Source organism: Anarrhichthys ocellatus, unplaced genomic scaffold (assembly GCF_004355925.1).
Source record: "Anarrhichthys ocellatus isolate YVR2014 unplaced genomic scaffold, GSC_Weel_1.0 scaffold11, whole genome shotgun sequence".
Taxonomy (NCBI): domain Eukaryota; kingdom Metazoa; phylum Chordata; class Actinopteri; order Perciformes; family Anarhichadidae; genus Anarrhichthys; species Anarrhichthys ocellatus.
The window spans coordinates 8,249,579-8,275,754 of NW_022280041.1; the positions used below are offsets into that span (position 1 = coordinate 8,249,579).

A 26,176-nucleotide genomic window follows, 5' to 3' on the forward strand; every position below is an offset into this window, starting at 1 on the left:
TGTGAAACTGAACAGAAGACATCACTGCTCCATCTGGGGCTGTTCACATTTAACACGCATCCTGGCCTTGTCATCCCTTTCCCCCCAAAAAACTCCTTCCTGTCTGAGTGACTCATTTGTTTTGATTTCCTCATGCATTTAAAAATAAATTACTCTGAAGTTACTAGTATGCTCTTGAACTGCGCTTCTATCTGGTGACATAATGCCACTAGTCAGTGGCAGCAGCAGTTCTAACATGTAATCAGTAAACATGAATATCAGTAATTAACGGCTTGCTCTTTTTTTATCCGATACTAAAAAGCAGAGGGGGCTTTTCTTTGAGTCCTTTATTTATCGCTTATTGATATTCTGTTATAATACAAATGAATACGATACAATACACGGATTCTGCTGGTCATAACAGGGACTAAAACAGTTCAAAACTCACGATTATGCAGCACTTTTGATTGGTGGGGTAATGATTGAATCGTTCAGCCACTGTGGCAATCAAACTTGGGATTATGACCAAATCCGTCCAGCACATAACAGGTTAAGACAGCTCTCTAGCTCCTCTGAACATTCATTTATGTTTTTCTTTGTTAAGAAGTTTGATAACTTAATCTCCTCTTTAAAAGGAGGACCAAGCTTACTCTCCAAGGTGGTTAGAACTAGTTTCGGAACTTTTGACAAGTACAAACCCTTCACAGCTTGTTCAGGAGGCTGTCTGGGAAACTGTGCGCCATGATGAAGAAATATTGCAGCCGTTTGCGGTAATCAACCCTGTGAAACCAAAGATGTCTGGCTGCAATATAGGCTCCATCAGGATTGCAGAACTGAAAATATGACATCCACGGTCATGTCAGGATTCGTAGGTAGTTAGTCGGAGAAAGGAGAAAATGGAAAAGATGAGATGGTTGCAATGGAAAACCTAGATGTATAATAAATACTCAAAAACAAGGGAAATGTAATTACCAACTTGAAACAGCTCATTTTAGTTGATATCATAATGCCGAGAGACTTGGAAACCAACATCCTGACTAATTACTGCATACATGACATGAGAGTTAAGAGAACTGAAGTTCAAAGCTGTAAAACTGCTTGAAAACTTCTTGAACTGCAGACATGAAACAGCCCCTCTTGTTAACCTCCTCCATAATTGCAAAAGGAGACACAACAGTTCAACAGCAATTTTTCGAGCAGAGACACCAAGCAGCAACTCCAAATAAAAGAGGCACCTGGTTTGTGTCAGCGGCCTATTATTCATGATGTGCAAGTGTGGAGTATTTACACTTGAAGAGAAGCGAAGCTTTCCTAGCCACAAAAAATACGTGTCTGATCTCTTGTATGTGCAGCTAAGGTTTCAGTTTTTAACCCCAAGATTGACTCACATCAGTAACATGTGTTTCTCATTGTCGATAATGTATTGTGTGTTGTCTTTGGCTCTGGGACAATCAGAGAAAGGGATAGTAATATGATAACAGTGGTCAAAGGAGGCTTTAACCCTTGGAGCGTCCTCTGAAATCTGAATAATGATGCAATAACGAGCTGAGCAAAGGGACTTATGCGCTTCAGTACCTTGTTATGACCTTTGCCTGACCTACCAATATGGAAATGATTAAAGAAAAATGGACGACACCTCGAGCACATTGTTCCAATTCCCTTTGAGAAACACAAAAATTCACTGATTCATTAGGTTTTCAGAAAAACACTTCTCAAGCAATTACTCATTTCCTGATGAAGTGGGTGTAAAACTCAGCACTGAAAGTTCCCACACCTGTATGTGACGCTGAAGTAACACGTTTGAGGAAAAGAATCGGGCCCTGATATGTGCACATATCTTACTGAGACATACTCGACTTTTTTTTTATCTTAATATTGCTACACATTGAAAAAAACTTGTTTGCAAATGTTGATATACAACCACAGGCGTTGAATGATCTTTGATCATCCTTTCACAAACACAAAATGTTTTTGTACCCTTATGCATTGGAAATTCTTTACAAGCAACAACCCCTTGATATGTACGTTGCTTTCAAGGGGTCCTCAAAGACAATAATACAATATGTGTCAGGATCCCTGTCTGAACCGTTGTGTGTTAACCTCTGTTTCCCCTGATCTCCTCTCCTCGTGTGTTCTGTCATTCCCCTGTTTGTTATTGTGTGCCATGTGCTCTGTGATTTTCCTCTGCCTACAGACACCTCCCATGGCCACACCCCTGATTAGTGCACAGCTGCGGACACTCCAGCCAATTACCTCCTGCAGGCTGACACACCAGATCCTTATCCCACTAATCATCCCTCTGGCACTATATCCACCGTATGGGTTGTCAGTCCGTACAGTCTACCACCGGCTTCCCACCCTGTGCCTACTAATTTGCCTGCTTCTGGTGTCGGTCCATGGGAAACCACACTGTCGATCCTGCCTTCTGTTCAGAGTAAATAAAGTCTGTTCTGTACCTGAATCCTGTCTTGCTATTGGGTGCTGTCCTGAACTTCCTTGAAAATATGAGAACTGTCGTTGTCTTGTGATGGGAGAGGGCCAATTAAGAGTTTCATACATTGTACGGGGGATGAGTTATGAAAGGACAGCCAAGAACAAATCTGCATAGTTTATCATAAACTATATTGAGAGGAAGAAGATTAGTTTTGGATCCAGCCTGATATAAAACATCAGCATAATCCAGTAGTGGTAAAATGAGCTAGCAAACTTACCCTTAACAATAAATGAGAAGGAGTTTCTGGATCGTTAAAATACCCAGATTCATTTTCTTCACAATCTAATTAATATAGCTTTTAAAATGAAATGATGATGATTGAGACTAGGACATAAATTCGCACTACAGCTCTCTGTCCATAACTTGCCATGGGTGCGGGGAGTGCTGACAGCTCGTTCAAGCAGCCACACTTCAGCACATCGACTGGGCTTTGTCCTGCAGCAGCAGCCCCATTCAGAGAGAGGAAACGATCCATCAGCCTGCCACAGTGCAAGCTCTGCAATCAAGCATTCCTCACCCATATGCTTCTGTAATCAGCTGAGAAAAATGCACGGACAATGCGACCGCATTGCAGAAAGGCACGGGTAGGAGGATGATGTCATCTCCATACGTTAGAATGTGTGAAATTATGATGGATACATCATGCCGACTTCACTGCTTATTTTTTGACGCAGTATGAACGGGGGACACAAGAAAGTAAATTTGAGACAGATCCTGAATGACATGCTCAACACGAGTGGAAAGAAATGACTCATTTGAACCAGACACACTTCCTTTTCATCTGCATTTGCTCTCTTTAAGACTCTTCTCTCTTTTTTCAGGCCGTCACTCTAACAGGTCTTCTTTTCTCTTTCCACCCGTCTTGTAGAACATTTACTGGATAGCATTTCAGCTCGGCCTGTCGAAACCTATTGGGCAGATTGCAGATCTATATGGAAAAGAGCACTCACACGCCCACCGCCCTGCCCTTCTTTTCCAAAACCACTGGCATATCAAATACAAGGCGCTTACTAGTAGGTCAACAAGGAAATATGGCCCACGGGACACATATTATGGTCATTCACCAAAGCCTCAAGATAAACACGAGTGAAACACTCCTGTCCAACAGCGAAGAAGAGCTTTAAAGCTACTCTTTGCTGTGGAAAAAAAAACACGACATGAGGCTGATGTAGCAACGCAATGCCAAGTTTCGACGAACTTCCGAGAATCCAAGAAGTATGACCGCAAGATAATGGCTAACAAAAACAGCTGACATCACCGCTCTGTATGTAACCAGAAGCGAAACAGGAGCGGCATCCTGGCCAACTAAAAAGGAGGACCAATGGTGCAAAACGAATGCTGCACTGAGGGTTTGCGTGGGGAAACCATGAATGTTCGCTTTCACTAAGAAGTGGTATGACACAATTATCAGATTATTTTGTGATTATTCTCACTTTTTGGCGATTACAACTGATTTATGTGATCAACTGAGCTTGTCCTCTTGCGCAACCATGAGGCTGACATTTGTACATACCTGCCAGGCACTTAACGGCAGACAGTCAAAGTTAGCGACTAGCTGGTGAACATGGTGGAATTTAGCAGCTGAAGAGTCACATTTCCCTCAGGGGTTGGTGGAGACCAAAGACAAAAAGAGCAAAAAGGAGAGTGAAAATTGGACTCAGGTGACTGGAAACATGACGTTGCTCTATATCTACTGGATGTGCAAATAGATTAATGTTTGGAAGATAACAACATGTCAATTTTGTGTTCACAGTTTGCTTCTGCTGTCCCCAAGTGGCCACAAAGTCAGTTGAAATCAGCTGATACATGTTCAAAACTACCATTTAGTGAGCAGTTTTATGACGCAGCCTACATTATGATCATGTAACTAACATCATATAACAAAAAAAAGTCCACGTCTTGAAACCTGGGGGTAGTGATTGCATCGGGAAATGTCAAATTATCTGTGATAAAGGTGTTAAAGGACTATAGGTTGAGTGTATTGTGGGTAATACGTTTACATAATACGTGTGTGTGTGTGTGTGTGAGTAAGAGCTAGAGAGACAGAATGAAGGAAATATCTAGACTATGTACGTTAACATGCCAAGTAATCCATCATTCCCTTAAATACACTTTGAGAAAAGTTTATATTGCAAAACTCACGCTTTGGGCTACGTTCCTTTATAGTTCTGTTGAAACATGAAAATCACATCAAGTTTCTCTTTTCACAGTTTACAAAACAAAAAGTGGCAAACGCACGCTCGTGAAAAGAAGCCTCATGTGTCCTCTGCGAGGTTAGTGTCGAGTCAAAAGCTTGCCCAGGTGATGGAGGGGGAGAGGAAACATTTGGATGCATGACTGAAGAGTATAACCTCACAGGAAGAAAGCTGCAATGGATCAGTGCACCCCCCCATCCCTCCCGCTCCCACATAAAAAAACCCTCCACCCTGTTTTGACAGGAGCTTTTGGGCTTACAGCTGTCTAAATACGCTACTGTAGTGAACTCCCTTCCAGTGAGGTGTTTAGCCGCTCGGACGGTCAAAGCGAACGGCAGGACAGGAGAGGAAAGGGGAAGAAATAATAATACCCGGCACTATTTCTTGCTATCTTGACCCTTAATTGGATCTACTTTATTTTCTATTTCCCACGGGTTAGATAAGATTTCTCATTTCTTCCTTGTTTATTTTAAAATATAAGAAAGGGACAGATACAGGGAAAATGCTCTGTAAGATGTTTGGAAATACATTTTCTCAAAGACCTATACCAATCAATTATGAGAGAGAAAATCGTTAGAGAGAGAGCACCAAACTGTCTGAACACCTGAACTATTTTCTGTTGCAGCCTTCAAAGCTCAAGAGCAGCATCTTGTGTCTGAGAGACAAAACTACAGTCAAACGAAGTCCCTTTTAAAGCTCTTCTCAAAACAGGTCATAAAGACAGGTCAACGGATCCAAATCATCTTGATTGAATAAAATATGATCATACTGCATGTATTATTCATTGTCCAACAGACAAGGTCTTTACAGAGAGGTCGGAGTCAGAGGAAGGCAAGAGAAAAGAGATATTTCTTAGTAAGACAGACCAATAAAAGATTCATTCATAATATATTGCAGGAGTAGGGTTTCTCCAAAAGAGCACAAATCTCTGAGCTCCAAATATCAGCTTCAATATTCCCAGTAGCTTTGGACACACACACACACGCAGACACACAGAGTCCATGGGAGGTGCGTAGAAGAAGGATGAGACCTGTCTGGAGTGTTTGGGGTGGTCCAAGCCCTCTCAAGAGTGGCAGAGCTTTATAAAAGCCCATAGCTTCTGGCATCAGACACAAAATAAGTGTTAAAATATATCCCCACTCCCCGCCCATAGACCGAGCTTACATATCCATACATCACGCAGACATGTACACATTTTAAATCATTAGCTGGATCACTGGAAAGACAAACGCTTTTCTCTCGCTTTGCTATCGTCATCGAATCCTTGAAAAGATAGATGTGAGGACATACACAAACAAAACGGGGGGGGGGGGCCTGTTTGAGTGCCTGAGTGTGTGTGCCAGACAGGAGCCACAGGCTAAGCTCATCTAGAAGGGCTTCACTCTACGGCTCCCTCTAATTGGTGTCTATTGCAGAGTGCCGCCATGCAATTGAGGGTAAAAACAGCGCCAGGCCTCAAAAAAACCTCATCCCCACCTCTCACCTCCCACCCCATCACTCCATCATCTCTGGAAAGCCAGTGAAAGATGGTGTTGGAAGAGCAGCTCCTCTACCATACTTCATCCCCTATCATTATCCCAGTGAGGTCATTCAGAGAAGCTGATTGTGAGAAATGCTGCTCGTTTGCTTGTGGTTCAACCTGTAAAACCAGAGGCGCCACAAATCATAACCGTAACAGTGAGCAGTACATTCCTCACTCAGGAAATTAAGCTGTGCCCAATATTGGAGGGGTCAGTCGGAAGGAAATGGAAAAAAATCTTTCTGCACAATATTAATGATTTCTTAATTGATCAAATGATTGATGGATTTATATTATAACTGCAGACATTCACATTTGGCTCCATAGCGATGCAAATATTAATATCATAAATCACGGACGGACTATCTTCACGGACAACAACACAAGGCAGACGTTTCATCGGGGGACAACGCAACCTTGTCTTTGGTCAACTAACACCCTGGCTCCTCCAAACAATGTTTTCCTCGTGGGACCTTCACTGTGCGCTACAGGCTCATCAATCTGGAAGCTTTAATGCTCCGCTGGGTCACCTTTCAATGTGATTTGGGTCAGGATTTGGGGAAAAAAAAAAAAAAAAAAAAAAAAAAAAACTGTGGACGATTCCAGGAAGTTTGCACGCATGTTGTGGGAGGATGCACATGCTTTAATAAAGTGCCAGATGCTGGTCGATACAGGACGTATAGATACGAGTTTTCTTTTTTTGTGAAAAGGTCCTCACCATTTCTATTTCTGACTTACAAAGTCCTACTGTCTGAAAAATATTGAAAAAGAAAAATGCAAAAGCCTGGAAAAATTCAGCCCAGAGCACAAAGTTTCACCGGTTCATGAAGCAGGTTAGGAAAAACACACACACACACACACACACACACACACACACACACACACACACACACACTTAAATCCTGATCCTTTAAATCGCTTTGGCATCACACATGGGCTTTGACTATTTTTGCTGTGCTTAAAATATCAACTTCTCCAAATTCAGTGTCCGGTGTGTGCATCTGGTAAGCATCTTTGGAATTAATACCACGCTGACGGATGAACAGAAAAGGCCCTGTTTCTTGAAGCCTCAGTGGTTTCGGCGCTCGTGTTCGAAAATCAGAGAGCGGGCCGTACTCACAATCAGCCCGAGAGCAATCGTAAACCTCATGCATCAGCACTCAGAAGCAGAACCAATTACACCACAACCACAGTGGAGTTGTTGTACAATGGAGACGGCAACATGCATCTGTGGAAGACCACAAGGCCATGTCTTCTAAAAACGAGCTGCTTCTGCTTATATGAGATCTTTAACTAGCGTGGTTGTAGCCTCCGCCAACAGGCCAAGTTGTAGTTTGAGTCAATGTCTGACACAATGTCGTCACGTCATCATTTTATCCTATTATACACTTGTGTCAAATTGTCATAATTAGAATTTCCCTCGTTCGTCCTGAAGCCTTCTGCTATATATAAGCCCAACACCTTAAATAAAGGGGCTTCACTTAGCAGTGAGTGCGACTACAAATGGAGTTCACTCAGTCACAGAGTGGGAGGGCACAGAAGTCAGGTTGGAATTGGGCCCATGTGGACGTTTGAGCCAAATTTGAGAAATTCCCTCGAGGCATTCCTAAAATATCGCGTGGACAAGAATGGGACGAATGTAAGGTCACCTTGAGAACATAATGCCTCGGGCCACGGCTGTCGTCAGGGCAGAGGCATAAAAAGAAAGTGTAATGAAAAGGCATTCTGTTATACCGTTCGCCCGAAAACCTTCCATTGGATGCTTTGACTTTGTTTGGCAGAGGTCTTTATGTACTTTGGATAAGAACAGCTGTATATTTGCAATCAAACAACACAAACTCAGGTTAATTAGCAGTGAATCACATTGTTTTAAATTGTTTCAATAGGCCTTTGTCTGCTCTTGTGCGGTAAAGCCAAACGATATTTGGCTAGCTCGCCAGGCTCACAAAATAAAAGCTGAGTCAAACAATCATAAAACAAAGAGACGTAAAATGCAGCGATTCCTCGAAATAAAACTGCTCCACAACATCTCTCCAGAGAGCTCATTCTCATGATTGCTAGTTATTTAACTTTGCCTTCAAACAACAGTGAATACTGGACTTTTGATGGGATTTTTTAAAAACCTTTTTTGTGTCCTTTCAATGAGGAACCAGGGATGCAGAGTTGAGCCGAGGACCACAAAATTCTTCAAGACCATTTACAGACTGGCAAGCTCCAGTGCTTTGTGTGTGTGTGTGTGTGTGTGTGTGTGTGTGAACATGACACGCGAACATGAGGTTGAATGAGAGACTCGCATGAATCTTTGCCTGCAACCTAACTAGATCCTTAAATCACGCTAATTTGAAGTCAAAGGCTTACCGCCGCGTTGTGTAAAGTTTTGGTGTGAGCATGCCGTCTCGTGTTGCAAGCGCTGTTCACTCCTTCAGCTTGGAAGAGTGTCAGGGTCATTTTTCAATCTTGCGGTTTGTGAACAGATTACTTTCTCTCTCCCAGGGCTCCCTGAGAGCGAAAACCGTCTGCGATTGTGTGCAGGAGGGTGTGAGCTTGCATGTGTTTGCGGGCCAGCACACATAGACTTCGTGGTCTTGATTTTCTCATGTTTACGCTCAGAGTACTCACACCGGCTTGCAGTGATGGGTTCTCAGCATGCGAGAGAGAGAGAAAGAGAGAGAGAGACCACCACGTTCTCACTGTGCAGATCAAAACCTTCTTTGAATATGCCGAGAGCAACCAGAGATGTCGAGTTAAGCACCGGGACTTAAAATCCTTCAAGAATACACAACTTACAGACAGACAAGCTCCACCGTTTTATGCCCTGCAGGAGAACAAGTTTTAAATTACAAACAATTACATTCAAAAACAGCTTTTGCTGCCTGTCGTCCAAAACGATTACTGAGACTACTGAGCAAGGTGAAGGACACCGTTGATGATCATAGTGCTGCAAAAGCTGGAAAAATGCCTCATTGGACAAATGCTTGAAATTGAAGACCCTTTGTTATAAATCTGGCTGTTAGAGCCTCTCTGATGTCGTTATAATAATATTCTCCTGATTTATTGTACCATGGGGAAATGTTTGGTATACCATGTTAGAGCCATCAAAAACTAGTGAGAGAAAACTTTTTCTCAGATGATTTTGACTTATCTTTACAAATAAATAATTGGACGTGACACACTATCCCTTGATTGATTGCTGAACGTAAATGTTTTAGCGATTACTTTTATTATCGATCGATCTGCCAACTCGACAGAGAGAGAAAACCAGCACTTCATGGCTTTCCAGATAGGAAAACTGGGAGATGTGTATGTTTGTTCTGCGACTGTAGTGTACATGCCCAGCTCACGACCACACAGAGCCATTAGAGCCCACATTAAAGACCGGGATCTGTTTTGGGTTGCATCTTGCCCACTGCTTAACCTAAACTCTGCTCCGCATGGGTGGCAGGGATCCGTCAGCAGCAGCTTATTACTGCTGCAACCCAGGATAACACTGTTGCTAACACTGGATATTGGCTACATACTGTGGGCTGCCTGAGCCAAGAGCCCTCTACAAACACCTCACACAGAAGCTTACATTGGAGTGCCACTAAAGTTAGGAACTGCCACCCTGCAGTCAGTTTATGTCAAGTCACGAACCACACGGTAAAAAACAGCTCTTAAGTCCAAAGGTTTGGGTGGGGGGGACTCCCACCCAGAGCAAGGACTTGTTACATTGAAATGTTATTGTTTGGCTGTAATATTCTGAAGCAAAATCAAATTTATTTTATGACCCTCTTTTTTAACAAGAAGGAAACCACATTCATAGCAAAGGCCTTGACTGATCTCGCCCATGTGCCCAAACACAAGCAGAAGCAAAACAACAACGAAAGGCTTATTCGCACAACAACCGGAACTTGGAGGCAATTAGTGCATGCAGTGCCAAAACACAGTGCTAAGACCTTCAGACATTCCTGGATGAAACCTATTGGCGTCAACACGTCTCCATTATACAAGTGCGTCCCTGCTTGTGTCCGTGCAGGCCTGCGTAAACGCCTGCCGAACCTGGAGTGGAACACAAACATCTGCAACAGGGAGTGAAATGTAAACAATTAGAAATCCATCACTTGCCCAGAAAACGTGTGCGTGTCTTCACATGCCGAGGAGGAGCAGAGATCCTGCAGGAGGCGAGGACAGAAGAGCGTGCGTGTGTGTGTGTGCGTGCGTGCGTGCGTGCGTGTGGGGGGGGGGGGGAGGGGAGGTTTCACCCGTTAATCAAAGACATAGTTTTGGATGCTGTGCATGAGCGAGGTGACATGCGATAGTGTTGAATTTGAAAAAAAAAAAAAGGCGCAGAAATCACACGCACATGGATTCCCATGCTGCACGGCACATGCGCATGACAGCAAATACAAACAACTGTGAGATTACATGAGGGTATGCCGTGCAGGCGGGAGTGTGAGTGCAACGGTAGCCAGCAACAGACACACACACACACATTTGTTATGTGGGTATTGTGGTGAGGTCTTACCCCTGGTGGTATTACCTCAGCAGCACCACTCCAGTACCCAAAGCACAGTGGTGTGACACCACATCAGACACCACAGGAGACATTCGATGTGGCACTGTGAGGGCCAAGGCTTCACTGAACACATGTGTTGATGGAACAAACACCGGAGTGAGAGAAAGATCTCCGGTCCAAAGCCGCGTGGCTTTACACAACACGTTCACCAGCACTCAGCACTTTTTCTTCAAGAGCGCTGGGACCGAGCCTACGAACGGCACTCGCATGTGCCAAACACCAGTCAGCATACGGACATATTTCGAGTGCAAGCTGTTTTCAAAATGGAGTCAGGGTATTTTTCTATGCAAAAACAAACATTCCTTGATCACTGGCATCACGAAAGCAGTTATTAACTCGCTGTTTGGACCAAAGGTCTCCCAATCCAGCTACAGCCTGAGCGGCTTGGCATGGAAAGCGAAGGTGTTTCTAATAAACAACAGAGTCCAACGCATGCAACCAGGACAGATCCAGAGGATTAGATTTCTCTAAAGAAAACAACTCGGAAAAATTAATAAATATGAGCACATGAGAATATGCTTTTTATTAACAGCGGGTAGAGATGAGTGGGAGCAACATGACAGCATGCTCAGTGAATGCTCGTCTGCTTCGCTAATGTATGCTTTTAGTTTCCCTGCATGTAATGTATTGATTAGATAGGAGTCAGTACAAAGAGAATGCTATCTGTGCAAGGGTTTTCAGCTTTCCATTTTTTTCCTTTTTCGATTTTGAAGAAAGAAAGATTTGCATATGGTTGTATGTGATAGCTTAAATAACTTGATCCAAGGATTTCTAGGTTAAAGGAGCAGTTCCACATTTTGGGAAATACGCTTGTTTGAGACAGATAAGATTTAAAAATTGCAGTCGGCCATATTGCGATTTTGATCAAATTTCCATTAATTGTTCAGCCCTGGTGGCATCAGTCTCCTCATCTAACTCTTTAGGATGTATCTTTATATCTGTATTCTTGAGGCCGAATGAATGTGCAAAGTGAATTTTCTTACTCATAAAACGTTTTGAGAGATGATTGTTGCGGAAGAATTCAAAACCTACTGCCAATCTGTGGAATAGTGTTAAACCATGGGCAGGACTGTGTATATGCTTGTGCACGTGCAGAACTGGGCTCCACCCTCCCTTACCTTGCCCGATAGCACTTCTAGTGGTCACAAACTCCACAGGGTACCTTTAAGGCTATAAAGGTTACATGCACTGGCTACAAGAAAGCATTTTTCTTAACATTTAAGGTCAAAAATCCCCTAAAGCTTTAACTTGAAGTGCTGTTAACACCAGGGGGCACAGCACGTAGTGGAACAAAAAAAAACATAAGCCTAAACATCCTCTCAGCCTGCCAAAACTAACATGCCCATCCTTTTAATGAAGACAAATGAAGTGTTTAATTGTGCGAGACCATTGCCCTTTCCACCTGGCGCTCCACGCAAAACACAGCTGCCAAGACGGCGTGCAGCTGAGCGATGGGCCTCTCTCCCTCGGCCACTGAGCGCTCCCCCTCTTGCTTGCCACCCCGACTGGCCCTTGGCCCCCCACTCGCCCGACCTCAATTACTCCGAACCCTGACACCTTGCCAAAAGGCAGAACCGTCTTAGCACTTGTTCACCCTGAAGGTTTTTTAAAAGAAAAGAGGAAAAAAAAGCCCCAGACGGTTACTGCCTGAGGTGCAATTGAGCATGTAAAAACATTAAGGCCCGACTTGGCTTGGCATGTGATGAAGTGAGAGAGGCAGAGAGGAAGACGCGCCTCGGGAAACATCGAACATCTTCACAGAAAGACGAGAGAGGAAGGAAAAAAAAAGGTGAGTAAATAAAACAACAATGCAAAAAGGATGTAACCGTCATGCCATGAGACGTGCGAAGACAGGCAAAGTGGAAGTGTCCTCACACCGGGCCTCGAGTCATTTCTGCAAAGTGGGGCTCTAATGACCGTCATTACCAAACACTTCACTGTCACAACCCATAATATCCTGGCTGCTATTGGTGTGAATAACACTATGTTGACCAAGAGCAGCAATCAGCTGCCTGACCCTCAGTGGAGTTTAGGAGCGCTTACAGAGCAAAGGAACTACTTAGAAGTACTCTGTGTACTTCTGTCTCTACTGCTGTATACAGCCGTTTGTACGTCCAACTCCTTTACTTTAGGTATACAGCTTTTTAGAAATAAAAGAAGACCAAGTAAGCTGTAAGCCAAGTATTCTTTTACTTTAAAGCTGCACTAATCCATATTTTAAATTAGCAACTGATGACTAATACGATTATGGAGGTTAGTGCTGCTGTTGGGAAACTTCAATTTCACAACTTGAAACTTGACACATACACACACACACATCCGGTAAAAAACAGATCACCTCTCAGTAACCCACTTCTAAAGCTGTCTGTTGACAGGATGATCACATTTGCCGTCTAGACAGCAGCCAGCTGAGGAGAAAACCGTGTGGTGCGTCTCTCTTTCTATCTGCGATTTTTTTTCCCAAAAGGCTGTTTCCCCGGACTCTCAATTTCACTTTCCGACAAAGATTAGAAGTTTACAATACTCTGACCTCCAGTCTTTTTCGCTTTCAAATCACCCCAAGGTTGGGCAGTCGCTGCCACCTTAGCTGTACATCATCATCACCCTCGGGACGGAAAGTTAAATCTGAAATAAATGGCGAGACACTGCTTTAACCGTAAGAGTTCTACGGAGATAAACAGTCATAGATTAGTTCCCTGCAGTTAAATTAATCTGACAACGCAATTAAAAAACATTTTTGAAACCTTTTTTTGCAGGTTGAGTTCATTGCTGCTCTCAAAACTGCTGGAAAAATTCATTCATGGCCAAACAATGAGTGGGAATAGTCGTAGAGAGATTTATGACCAGCTTTTCTGTTTGTCTTCACAGTCTTACTCATTCAGTCATGTTACAGAGGAAAAATAAAAAACATTCTCAGACTCGAAGGCCAACATTTTAGCCATCAGACCCCCCACGCACTTTGATTCAGGAACCTCTCAACCTAATAAACTTACTTGATATTTGTTTATGAACGCTGACATCGTTGAAGCTCTACAGCACATGCTTGCCATCGCATAATAAATACGGGTTAATTTACAAAGGTATGTTAGGCCTAAGCTGTTAAAGACAGCTCCATTCCATCGAAGTATAGCTCGTGCTGAGGCTGCCAGGAAAAACACTTTCCTTCGGAGAGAACAATTCATCTGTGGCCCTCTTGAGGGACGGGGTAAAGGGTGCTGGGGAGGTCAGTCTTATTGCCCACCAACTGACCCACATGCTCATGAAAGTTAAACTAGAGAAAGCGAATACACTTTGGAGTCTGAGATCCGCCTCCTGGGTTGCTCGCTAATTAAGCTGCGTTTTTCTTGGCTTGGAATCAAGCTTAATATTGAACCAAGATCCAACACAGAACAGCGCCACGGGCGAGACCCGAATCGACTTGAGTGCTGAGAGGAATCACAAGTACGGCTCCTGGGAGTCTGCAAGGTCCGCATATGAAGACATGTTAGCATCATACATGTAGCAAAGGATGGCAATTCCGTTTAAGAAACCACCTTTTCACCTGTCTTGTCTTACAAATTAATGTGCGATAAAACTTGGAGGCTGTTACATCCTGTTTAAAAAGTTCATCCCGTAAGAGTCATCCCACACGTCAGTCTCCCTTCGTCCTTTCTTTAGCATAATGGCATCAGATTTAAAAGGTCAAAGGGCAGCATTCTGTCTGTTCAACAGAGACAGAATATTGAATCTCCTAAAATGGTGAACTCTTCCTTTAATTTACAGAAAAAAGGTGAATGAGATACTCTCTCGCTACCGATGCACCTTTTTTGGCACCTGTGTGTCGATGGCAAAATAATGCAACCGTGTTCACTATAATGAAACCCAAAAAGAGCGACTGAGGCCTGGAAGGCATGAATACAGTACGTGGGAGTCGATATATAACTGTCGTTTGTGAGAGGTTTGGTTTGAAAACCACTTGCTGATGCAAATTCAAAAATTTGCTTGAGGTCAGCACATCATAAATCACACTGCTGCTTGGTTACAGGATGAAATCCAAATGCTGTAAATATAGCCGTTTGTGGTTTATAACTACAGTACTCTAAGCATGTACCACGGCGCTTACATTCTTGACTTCTGATTGTTTTTAAATGCTTTTTCCATTAAGTCTGCCTTTGGGATATAGAAGAGACATGTAAAAAGCAAAGATGGCACAAAACACTGGCAAATATATGTCACTTGGTATGACAGTTAACATGAATATTACACTTAATAATAGAGAATGAGTCCAGTACCAGAATGATCTCTGATCCCCTCTTAAAACTGAAGAGGACCTCTGGCCGCCACCGATCTGTAATGCTATCCTGCACATGTGAATGTTCAAGTAAGCCCTCGTGATCCTCAAGCGTGGAGGCTTGTGAAAGGTGTAAGCAGGACTTTTCCAATTTCACCCGATGGAGGATGTCATACAAGCAAGAAAGTGCATGTAAACCGGAAAATCTGAGTCAGGTCGATAACATAATGTCCTCACAGAAAATAGACAAGTTAACCTCAAGATAGCATTCCTGATGATAACGTAATACTGTTCAATTTAAGAGATCCCTCTCAAACTGCACCAGGACCAAAGAGATAGGCCAACTGGACGTCGGCAGCTCAAACCCTCCCTCCCACCTAATTAGATAAAACATCTGGGTGAGGTATTAGCTCAAGAAAACTGCTACGGCCGGGACTCGTGTCTCATCAAAGGTGATGACAGAGTGGGAGTAATGCGATGCACAAAAAAAAAAAAAGAAGCCACCCCACCCTTGAATGTGTTAAGTGCGTGTGTTTGCCTGTGCGGCCCTGTTTCACATCAAGCTAGGTCAGCCCGCCCTTCACTCCCAGTGTCCCATGATCATCATTCACTTGTGTTCATTACTGAGGTGCAACGTGACAGAGATTTCACTCCTCTGGTGTGGTGCGTTACGTAAACACACCGCAATAGATTAATTGGCTGACATCTCAATTTATTTCTTATTTAAGTTAAGGGTGGAAAAAGTTAGCAGGTGGAAGTTCACCAATGAGTGAAGTTTTGTTTTTTTAAACAGGGACTTACAGGGTCTTCTGGTTTTTGGCTGGCATCATGGAGAGGCTCTTCCGCAAGGTGGTCTCGTCGAATCAGAGTGAATTCCCTGATGAACACTGCGTCCCCATCGTTGGCCCAAACTACAACCTGAAAAACAAAGAATCTTTCAGAGGTGTCCTTCAGGTCAACACACCACCTTTCGACGACAGACATACACAAAAAGAGGCAGTGTGACGCAGCCAGAGGAGCATTATGACAGCTGGGTGTTCACGATGAGAACTAAAGAAGTAGTGCACAGAAAAATAACACAAAACCATGTTTTACCACTTATTATTTAAGTATGGGTCTTCCATATGGGGAAAAAAAGAAAGAGGAACCAAATACAGTAAATCAGAGCCCAGTGATGCAACAAGCCCTTTGTTATTCATATCGTAGTGTTTCCACCGGACCATGCTATTTCACCACTCTGGAGCAATGGTGATGGTGGGAAAGTAAGTATATTGTAATAGAACTTATGTTTCTATTTGCAATCGTTGAGTGAACATTATGTTGTTTTTTTTTTCTTATTTTGGTTAGTGCTCTCAACTGCACGTACTTCTTGATGAGGGGAACCGTTACGGGCCCTGGGGGGAATTCACAGCAGAAGAGATCTGATATCAGAAGACGAAGTAATAAAGCTCTTCGGGGAGACGGGTGGGGGTCGAGGTGCATCATGGATAGGGTCCATTAGCAGCACAACAGGGTCCGCATTCTCCAGGATGCACAAATTCACAGAGCGGAGGCCCTCAGCTACTCTCCGTGGGTCATAAACACTCTGTAATGACCCGGGTCAACTGCCTGCCTCCCGGGCTTTTGCCAAGGCAGAGCGAAGCCGAGCAGGGGATGTGGGTTTGGGGTACTTAGGGGTTTTTCGCATCGTAGGGAGTTGCAGATTTTTAGTTTTGGGACAAACTGCAGCAAAACTTACACCAGCTTTGTGTGGGAAAGATCCACAGAGTGGACTCTTAAATAAGACAAATCAGCACCCAGCACCGCTTAGCTGCAGTCACTTACACTGTGTAAGGCATCTGTAACAACACATAAGTTACTGCAGCAAAATGTGGGCAAAGGCCTACTCAGATGACATAGATCGTAATGTACAAGCACACTTTTGTGGGGTATGGATGTGCACATGTGGCAGCTGTTGGGCCACGACGTAACATTTAAGTTGTCTGTTTCTTTCGTATTTCTTTATGTATCTTCCGGCGCAGACTGAAGACTCATCTGTTTAGAGTGCAACTTAGCTCATAAAGTAAAAAAATATATTGCTTTAGATAAAACAGTCAGCTTAACAAATGTAATGTTGGACTGTTTATAATTCCTCACCTGCAAAGCGGCTGTGTGTTGGGCTCTGCAAGTGTAAAAACTGTGAGAAACTTGTAAAACACACTGCTGGAATTTAATACAGCATGTGTTTCTCAGAATGACTCAGCAGTTAAAAAAAAACTAAAAAAAACTTCTAAACTATATACCCCACAGACTTGAATGCATTTAGCATGGGAAACTAAATAAGTGATATGAAAAACCTTTATCATAATACGGCCTACTATTGGGTGCCTGAATATAACATGAGATCTCCGCTGAAGCGTGTCCTTTCTGCCATCGATGCTGAAAATGTCAATGTTGCACAACTACAAGCCAGGGGTAAAGCAAACATAAGTCATGCATACAATTATCAAGAGAAGCTTTGCGGATGTGTGTGTGTGTGTCGGCTAAGATGTGCTGAAAACCACTTAAGTCACCAGATGTCCTCGCTCAAGGCTAAATGGAGGCCCGGTCGAGATGAACATGCCGATTGCTTCTTTCTCAAGAGAATTTTTTACACCGTCTGCAGAAATTATTTTCTCACCCTTTTAGTGTCTTAACACCAGACAAATCTGACAACCATTTCCTTGTCATTCTGAAGTTTGCATCCATCTTCCTTGAAGGCCGTGCGATACGCTGGAACCAGGCTGAGCCACAGGCTAATGGTGCATGACAGCTACACTCGCACTCGCTGCCGTCTCAAAAGGGGGATCTATCAAACCCTTCTCCCTAAGCTAACAAACTAAACTGGCTGTCCGGTGCCAATGTCAAGCATCCTGCACACCCCCACTGGACCATTAGGATCTGGCAGGGGACTGGATATTTCAAAAGAGGGTGCAAAATGCTGGGTCACACTATCGAAACGAAAGGGGGTCATCAAGGGGGTTGATGACAGACAAAATTCATTATTTACGTATATTTTTTAACATATTTGCTGCCTGGATTGCACCCACTGATATTTTTAATTTGTACACAATACAGGTAGTGTGACATTCCTGTACAAGAGAGACATTGTAGGCAGGAGGTAAAGGGAAATGTCACAGGTTTTGGTCAAACACTGAAAAATGTTTCACTGTTTGCAATTGAATGGATTGCCATTCAGCGTCCCCAGAGGATAAATCCTTATGACTTCGGGGATCCCTTGCCTTTTCATCTAGCACCACCACGCGGTCAAAACTTTTGGATTTAGACTTTGCGTTTAAGGCCAATTAGCTAACTGCTAAAGAGCCACAAATTTCCCTCAGGAGTTGGTGGGTAAAGAAGAGTAAATACTGCACTTACATTTGCCTGGAAGCCAGGAACAGAACTCCAAATGAATGCTAATGTTGCTATATATCTGCTGAATGTGTTGATAGGAAACTGCTTTGCTAACACATTAGCCAAAAACAACTTTATAAGTTGATAACATGCCATTGTTGTGTTTACAGCTATGTTTGCTGCCCCCAAGTAGCAAACATAGCTGTAAACACAACAATGGCAGAGTCAGGTCTGGGTTTAAACAACCATTTACGTTGACTTAACATAATCATAATGCAGGTAAAACTATTATAAAACCTGAGTTGCATGAGCCTTCTTTAACATCAATACATTGATTATTTTTTCTCTCTGGGATCTAATGTGAATGTGTTCGATTCTGTACATGCATGCTCAGGCGATGCTTGAGTTTATTTGAAATGAACATGACAGGGGTTAAGAAAACACACACTGCTGCTTTGCAGGGCGGCTGTGATTGAAACAACCAACTCTGACGGGCATCCCATCCCGATCTCCAAAACTACAGGCTCAAATCCAATGTGTGTGTGTGTGTGTGTGTGTGTGTGTGTGTGTGTGTGTGTGTGTGCGTATGTGTACGTCAATGTGACAAAAGGCCAAGGGTTGAAAATAAAACAGGGAACCAGGCCGGTGATTCATTAACCTCCAAGGCGGGTTAGATTTCAAAGAGCATGGCTCAACCAGGGAAGAGGAGAGGAAGTGAACTCGGGAGCAAGTCAGGTCTTCAAAAGCACATAATCAACAGTAATAACACCAACCTGATATTATAATTGAGCTTTCCTATAACGTGGTGCCAGCTTCCACTGTTTGGGTGGAAACTGTGAAAAGCGAGTGACTTTTACCATGCTGCACTAGGCCAAAGCCGAGACTTGTGTTTTGTGCACTGCTGCCTTTGATTAATACGATTCCGTCCAATGTTTAGATAAGGACACCACTTTTTCGAGACTGGCTCCTGTCTGAATGAAACCTAAGAGGAAAAGATATTTTTGCTAATCCACTTTCAAGGGGATTTATGCGAGCTTTCACTTAACACATTTTGGAGGAGGAAACACTGTGGCCTTCGTTTCCCCTCCTTGTCCCTTCCTCTTTCAAAAGCTAAAGTAAAAAAGGGTGCCCCTTTTTCTCATCCCAGGACTTATCTGTCCCCCGGCCCCCACAAATCGATCTGTTTGAGGATTGTTCCCGCTCACCATGAAGGGACCATGGGATTATGGGGCACTTAGTTTGATATTTGCTCATTACAGACCAAAGCACACGGCCGCTTCAGGATTTCAGGACTGACAAAAGGTAAGGCCGTGACAGAGTCATAGAGTGGTTAAAGAAGAGTAAATATATATTTACATATATTTACAATATACATTTGCCTGGAAGCCAGGAACAGAACTCCGAATGAATGCTAATGTTGCTACATATCTGCTGAATGTATGAAACTGCTTTGCTGTTTATAGCTGACTAAGCTCTCTGGGAGACTAAATAAAAAGTGAAACACCACTTTCATCACGTTCTCTGATTCCTGATGGATTATGTAGTTGTCGTCACGTTCTTCCTCCGAACCGCCTTTGAAGATGTACCTTCTCCCCCGAATTTCTCTGCCAGATTTCTCTCAACTTGATTTACTGACGACCGTCTCCCAAGTGCAGTCTGTCCTGCGAGCATGAGGAGAAGAGTGGCAAGGAGCTCAAACTGTCTCATTGCTGCCCTCTTTAACTCCAACCACTTCTCATCTTGAACAGCACGGGAAATAGAGCCTCAAGGGACGAGGCGGGGGGGGGGGGGGGGTCCTACCTTTAATAGATGAAACATTTCCCTGCCGCTGTCATTACATCCCTTTGCGTTCACGCTCCGTTACCCTCATGTTTTAATGATTCATAACGATGCGGAGCACCTTCCTAATGATGCGTGGACTTCTTTGACACGGCCGTTCAAAGTCCCCATGAAACAGCATGTTGCTCGTTTAATTTGCTGTATTTCCCGTTTAAACAGGATACTGGTGCAAAAAATAATGCGGGGACAGATCAATGAATTCTAAACAGAATGGAAGAGAAAGGCCATGTCAATTGATGGGCGTGAATAATAGTAATGTATGGCAGTATGGACTGTTTTTTTTATTGATAGTTATATGTGACACTGATCAAGTGGCGCATGTTCAAATTAGCAGCTAACCTTTTCCATTTCCAAGGGGATGTCACGAGCCAAACAGCAGACTTTATAATGTTCAGCCTTTTTAGGCTTTATGGACTAATTTTGACATGTTATGGGACAGTATGGTAAGCCCATACGTTGATGTGTTTGGGGCATCACACCCATATATGGTTGAAGAATGAAGAGGATCATACAGACGTCAGAAAGATAATGTGACGAACAACAATTCCATTGGCCCGATGTGTTATAAACTTGAGACAGAGAGGATAAGAGTGCTGATGGTGTAAATACCCTCAATAAACAAGACTTTGACCGCATAGCACTTGACTTGCGGCATTACGGTTTCTTCACTCCACTCCCGAACACTGCATGACAGGCCGTGCAGCGCTGCTTGAACAACAGACACGGGAGCACATTCGGTTGTGAGGTGTTTACTTCTGCTTCTTCAAAGCCATGGCAGTGGGATCGGTCATTTCCCCTGAACGTCGTCGCAGCCTCCCATCGGTCCAGTGGAGGTACAGACACCCAGAAATATCAAAGAGGCCCAGAAATATCAAAGTGTGAGGAAGAGGAGCTCCAAAGACTGGTACCCTCCGGAGATGGCTTTTGTGAGGAGCAGGCTGCACGCCAGGAGGATGACAATGGACAAAAATCCTCAATGGACAGGTCCCAGAGACGACATGCCACCTGCCAGGATCTTAGAGGCTACTTACAGCGCTTGGAGAACAAACCAGTGACCGAGTTAGCAAATAAGGAGAAAGAGGTGAGAGCTGTTCTTCATTAATGTAAGAGAAAATGCTTCAAATTTCAAATTCAAGTCCACCTTTTTACAGGGAAGCTATACAATAATTCTGATGAAAAAAAGTATTTAATTGCTGACTACCTTCAAATTGTTGTAATTTAACTTTTTAATTGCACCCTACTTAGGTAATTGCATACAGTTTGTACCAACTAATACTTAGTAAAGATGCACACAAAAAACCTTTTGGTAAATTCTTAGATAATTTGCAAACTCTAAAAAGTTATTGAAGGTAAAGGAGGTGTTACTGATGCAGGGTGTGTTGCAAGGCTCTATTACTATTCTGTCAAAGCAGAACAGTAAAAACCTCACATGGCCACCGTTATCAGTGTCGGCTTATTGGGCTCTTCAAGAAGCAAACAGTCCTGCTTCAGACATAAGCAAGGGTGCCTGAGTGACGTACTTTGTGAACCTATGTACGTCGTCTGCCCACTAAGTATCATAACTGACTGGACTTCAGCCTGCATACTGTAACATCAGCCAACACCAGCAGAATCACATGACGAATCCTTGGTTGCATAAGTTCTAACTGTTTATTACGCTTTACTCTTTTAGGTGTTTATCATCTGACAGGAAGCAGAGGATGAAGCAAGACATCGACACCTGCCACCATTGAATGCATGCCTACGTGACTGTTGTCACATAGCAACAATTAAAAGCCTTACATTTGCAACACAAAGTGGACTATTTAAGGCTTTGTAAATATGTATAATCATTTTTTGGGACTCCATATTTAATAAATGCGCTTTAAGTATTCATGAATGGTGGGATTATTGCCGTGAACTTTACATGGAACAAGTTAGTATTCTTTAATAGATCACTTTCTCGCAAGGAGTTTGATGAGAAGATACCATCTCGTATCTGTGATGTGAAGTAAACGTCTCTTCAGTTAATAAGAAGGAACTAAATCGATGGTTACAGATACAGCCCCTTCAGTCAGAAGGTTTAAGTGATATTCAAGGTCTGAGTCCACTGACTGTGTCCTGTGGCTTTTCTGTATAAAGCAACAGTCATCTGAAGAGGTCATCATCGATCATTTAATACCACTGTTTTTATTCAACTAGCCTCTGGCTTTTGAGAGAATCCCTTTCTCTACCGCAGAATATCAGCCTGCAACGCAAACAGAGACCAGATACTGTAATAATCACACCGGCTGTGCTCTTACGATAAATCACAATCCCTCACTTCCCGAGCTGACCACAAGCTGACTGCAACTCGAGCGCTTGACCGGTCCAAATGTGCCACATTAGCAGGTAGCATGTTTCCTGCTAAGTAGACAGGTTAGTCCATCTCGCGACCATGTGCGGGGGGCCACAAGGGCTCATCATGGAGTTTCGACTTTAGTCGGGGGGGGGGGCGAATTATGCGGTGGGACACCCCTGTGCTGACTTCTCCTGGCTTACAATACAAACTGATGCGAGCTAGGAAATCCAGTGCTTTTTGTAACACATTAACCAGCAGGGAGAGATCTCAAAATTGCAAAAATAGCTCCACCGCTAACATTAATCTTTGCACCAGGCACGGTGCGGTTTCTCCGCTCAGGTAACGACTGCTATTACATTTAATGTGGAGGTTTTTAATGAGGCCATCAAAAGAGTTTTGACAGCCTAAGGAACAGCATGGCGTTCCTTACTGTAAGACCACCAAACCAAGTCTGTTTTTCTTAATACAATACATACTGTATACCACAGACACTGTGCTGACATGATTCAACCTCAGTGGCAGTTATATCACTGAAATGTTGGATTGGGACATGAGTGGGATCATTCTGTACAGTAGAAGCATCACAGGGAAAGTGTTGCTGTCATAAACAAAAACGAGTGTTCTACCAAGATTCTGTTTGAGCTGGTGAGAGAAAAACACACAAGTCAAGCAGCTGTGCAGAAGATGTCACAGTGATGTAGTGGTTACAGGAGGCCTCCTTTCAAATCTGGATTTGCAGCATTTCTCTCCATGGGGAAAATATTCACGCAACCAAAAGGTATGCGGCCAAATATGAAGAATCACTTTAGACTCACTGGTCAAAACACTGGAGTCACATTGGTTCCCTCGACAAAGAGCCAATGGGATTTCACGATTTGATTTTGGATCATTGCAGAAAATAAACATTGTGTGCAAAAACAAGTTTATAACACGTTTTGTTCGGCAAGATAATCTTGCCGAACAAATAAACACCACTTGTATGATTTTTGAAGCGTGAATGAAATCGGCAGAAGTAAGTACACAGCAAGGCTGTACAGGCGGACTAGTTGGCCTGATGACGTTTTCTCATTTAGCCATTTGTCAGCAACCGCCTCTTTTAAGACATGTAAAAGCTTCAAAATTCACGAGAGGGGTATTTTATATCCTCGAACAAAACTTTAAAATCTCTTAAGCTTGTGTTAACCACTGACCTTATTTAAAGCATCCGTTGAAGTGCAAATATGTCAAATAATTGACTCATTTTCGCAGTGCTTTATATGAACTAGACAGACAAAAGTAGCCAGATAAAAACAATTAACCGGAGTTATTTCTCTTCTAATGATTTATTTCTTAAAGCTGCACTCCAAATGAACACTGATATTGCTACATTACTCTGGGTGCATGAATACGCAACTGTATTGCCAACTCATCAACATCATAAGTCAATAAAGTATCAAATGCCTGTGTGATGATCCTCTTTTTGTGGAGTTATGCCACTACAGTACGTAGCCAAAAACACTCATTCATGCAGCTTTAAAATAAGACTGGATGACTCGCAGCTGTTGGACAGAGAAATGAACTACTAGATTTGTTACTTGTGTCCAAACAAAGTTAAGCGGGCCCTTCTGAAAGATAAAGAAAAGGAGCCCGATGATGGGAATGACACACCTAACCCATTGGTTGTACAGTAACATCAGTAACAGCAGCAAAAAAAATAAAAAATAAAAAATATCACTGTCAGGCCCACATAGGCTCCCATGGTGATGCTATTGAGGGCAGAGTGACGGAGCAGGGAAGGGAAGACCAGATCTGGTAACATCACATGTCGTTTCTTGAAAAATCTTGAGAACTTACAGTAAAAGTAGCTTGTCAAGACTACATAAAAGAACCGAAAATAAATGACATGACTTTGGGTTCTGAAACATCAAATTCTTTGATAATTCCCTGTGGTCCAGCATAATCTGTGCCAAGCTAGCAGTCCAATGAGTGAAAGAAAAAGTAGCAGCTGAGAGGCCTCAGCTGGACTCAGCATTGACATAATAGCTCTGCTTTATGACATCCACCCAGTTTGCATCTTCCATCCACTTAAAGACAAAAAAAAAACCACTTGTTTCTCTGACTACTGCCTCTGCTCATGATGGATGGCCTTGGCCCTTTGTTGTAGCCGATTACAGCTTGTAACGCAAGCGAGAAGGTTATGTAAGAGTGTGAAACTCAAGCAAGCGAGGGTGGACAATCTTGTCCAAATCACGTTTTTCAAAAAGGGTGAGACAGAGTCAGTTTCCCAAGATCATCCATCTCCACCTCCTCTGTCTTTACAGACCTTATAGGCTTAAAAGCAAATTGGCCAAATCCATCATTTAGTTTCCCACAAATAGAGGCTTACAAATGATATCAATTACAATGAGGGGGCAGGGATAGGTGGTCTCAAGAAACCATCTGGGCAGGTATACAAGTTTTAGAGATGAAGAGAAGTACAACAACCTTATCTGAGGAAATTTGAGCTAAATAAATACAGGATCATATCAAAATAAAGCTTTTCTGTTTGTGGCCAATTCCCTGAACTGGTGCAACTAGTCCAAGTCAAATTATATAAAGAGCGCACATTAAATATAACCGAAGAGAGTAACATTGAGTAACATTTCAGTCATGCTCGCGGCATGGCTTCAGAGTGAAGTATATCAACAACGACAAGATGAATTGCCGTGAAATTTGGGGAAATAAATTCATGGTCCCCAAAGGATGAATCCCAATTAATTTGGTAATACCGTGACTTTTCCGCTAGAGCCTACAGCTAGTCATAACATTCACTCATCCAGTGAAATCTCTCAACGTCTACCAGATGATTTGGGACAATCAGACATGCATGGTCCCCAGAGGATGAATCCTACTGACATTTTTGAGTTTTGAGTGAAATGTCTCAACAACTACTGGATGGATTGCCGTGGAATCTGGTCCACTTGTTCCCGTCTCCCCCAGGATAAATTATAATGACTTTGGTGATCCCTTGACTTTTCATCGAGCGCCATCATCATTAGTACAATACTTTGGTTTATGATGAATTACCTGCGAAACAAATTACTTTTCCATTAGTTTGTGTTTAATGCAAATTGGCGAATGTTAGGATGCTAACACACAAAACTAAGATGGTGAACTCGGTAGACATTCTTGTTGATATCTGTCAGCATACTGTATGTTTGGTGTAAATAAAGTCAGTCCAATATCCAGCACATACACATAGTGTAACTAACTGAAAGCATCACTGAGAACCGTCCCTGCTGCATAGTGAGAGAGTGAACGCTGCATACTATCACATTAACACAACGCTGGCAGCAGTCCAACCATCAGACATGGACAGACTGGAGTCTGCAGCAGCTGTGTTACAGCTCTCAATCGCAGCATTTCAATAGTCTGATCGTTTCATTGGCCGATCTGCGGGTCTCTCAGTGGCATTAATTGACTGTGACCTCGAACTTCCATCAGTAATGATGCTGTGTGTAAACACAAAGACCGCCCGCGCCCGGACAAAAGCGTCTACAAAGACGGACGGAGACATATCTTAGCAGTGGATTTCCATTCAGAGTTTTGTTCATAAATTCATACTGCGCACACACACACACACACACACACACACACACACACACACACACACAC

At 43.0% G+C, this 26,176-nt stretch overlaps 1 protein-coding gene across 3 annotated transcripts in view; it reads right to left on the reverse strand.

Moving 5' to 3' along the window:
* The window catches only part of LOC116385509 (ADAMTS-like protein 1), an 80,922-nt gene that overhangs the window by 34,238 nt on the left and 20,508 nt on the right, over positions 1-26,176 (reverse strand). For all 3 annotated transcript variants that reach the window (XM_031851027.1, XM_031851026.1, XM_031851029.1), the window contains exon 2: positions 15,814-15,930. In XM_031851027.1, coding sequence (XP_031706887.1) covers positions 15,814-15,930 — 117 coding nt within the window. The remainder of the gene's footprint in view (positions 1-15,813; positions 15,931-26,176) is intronic.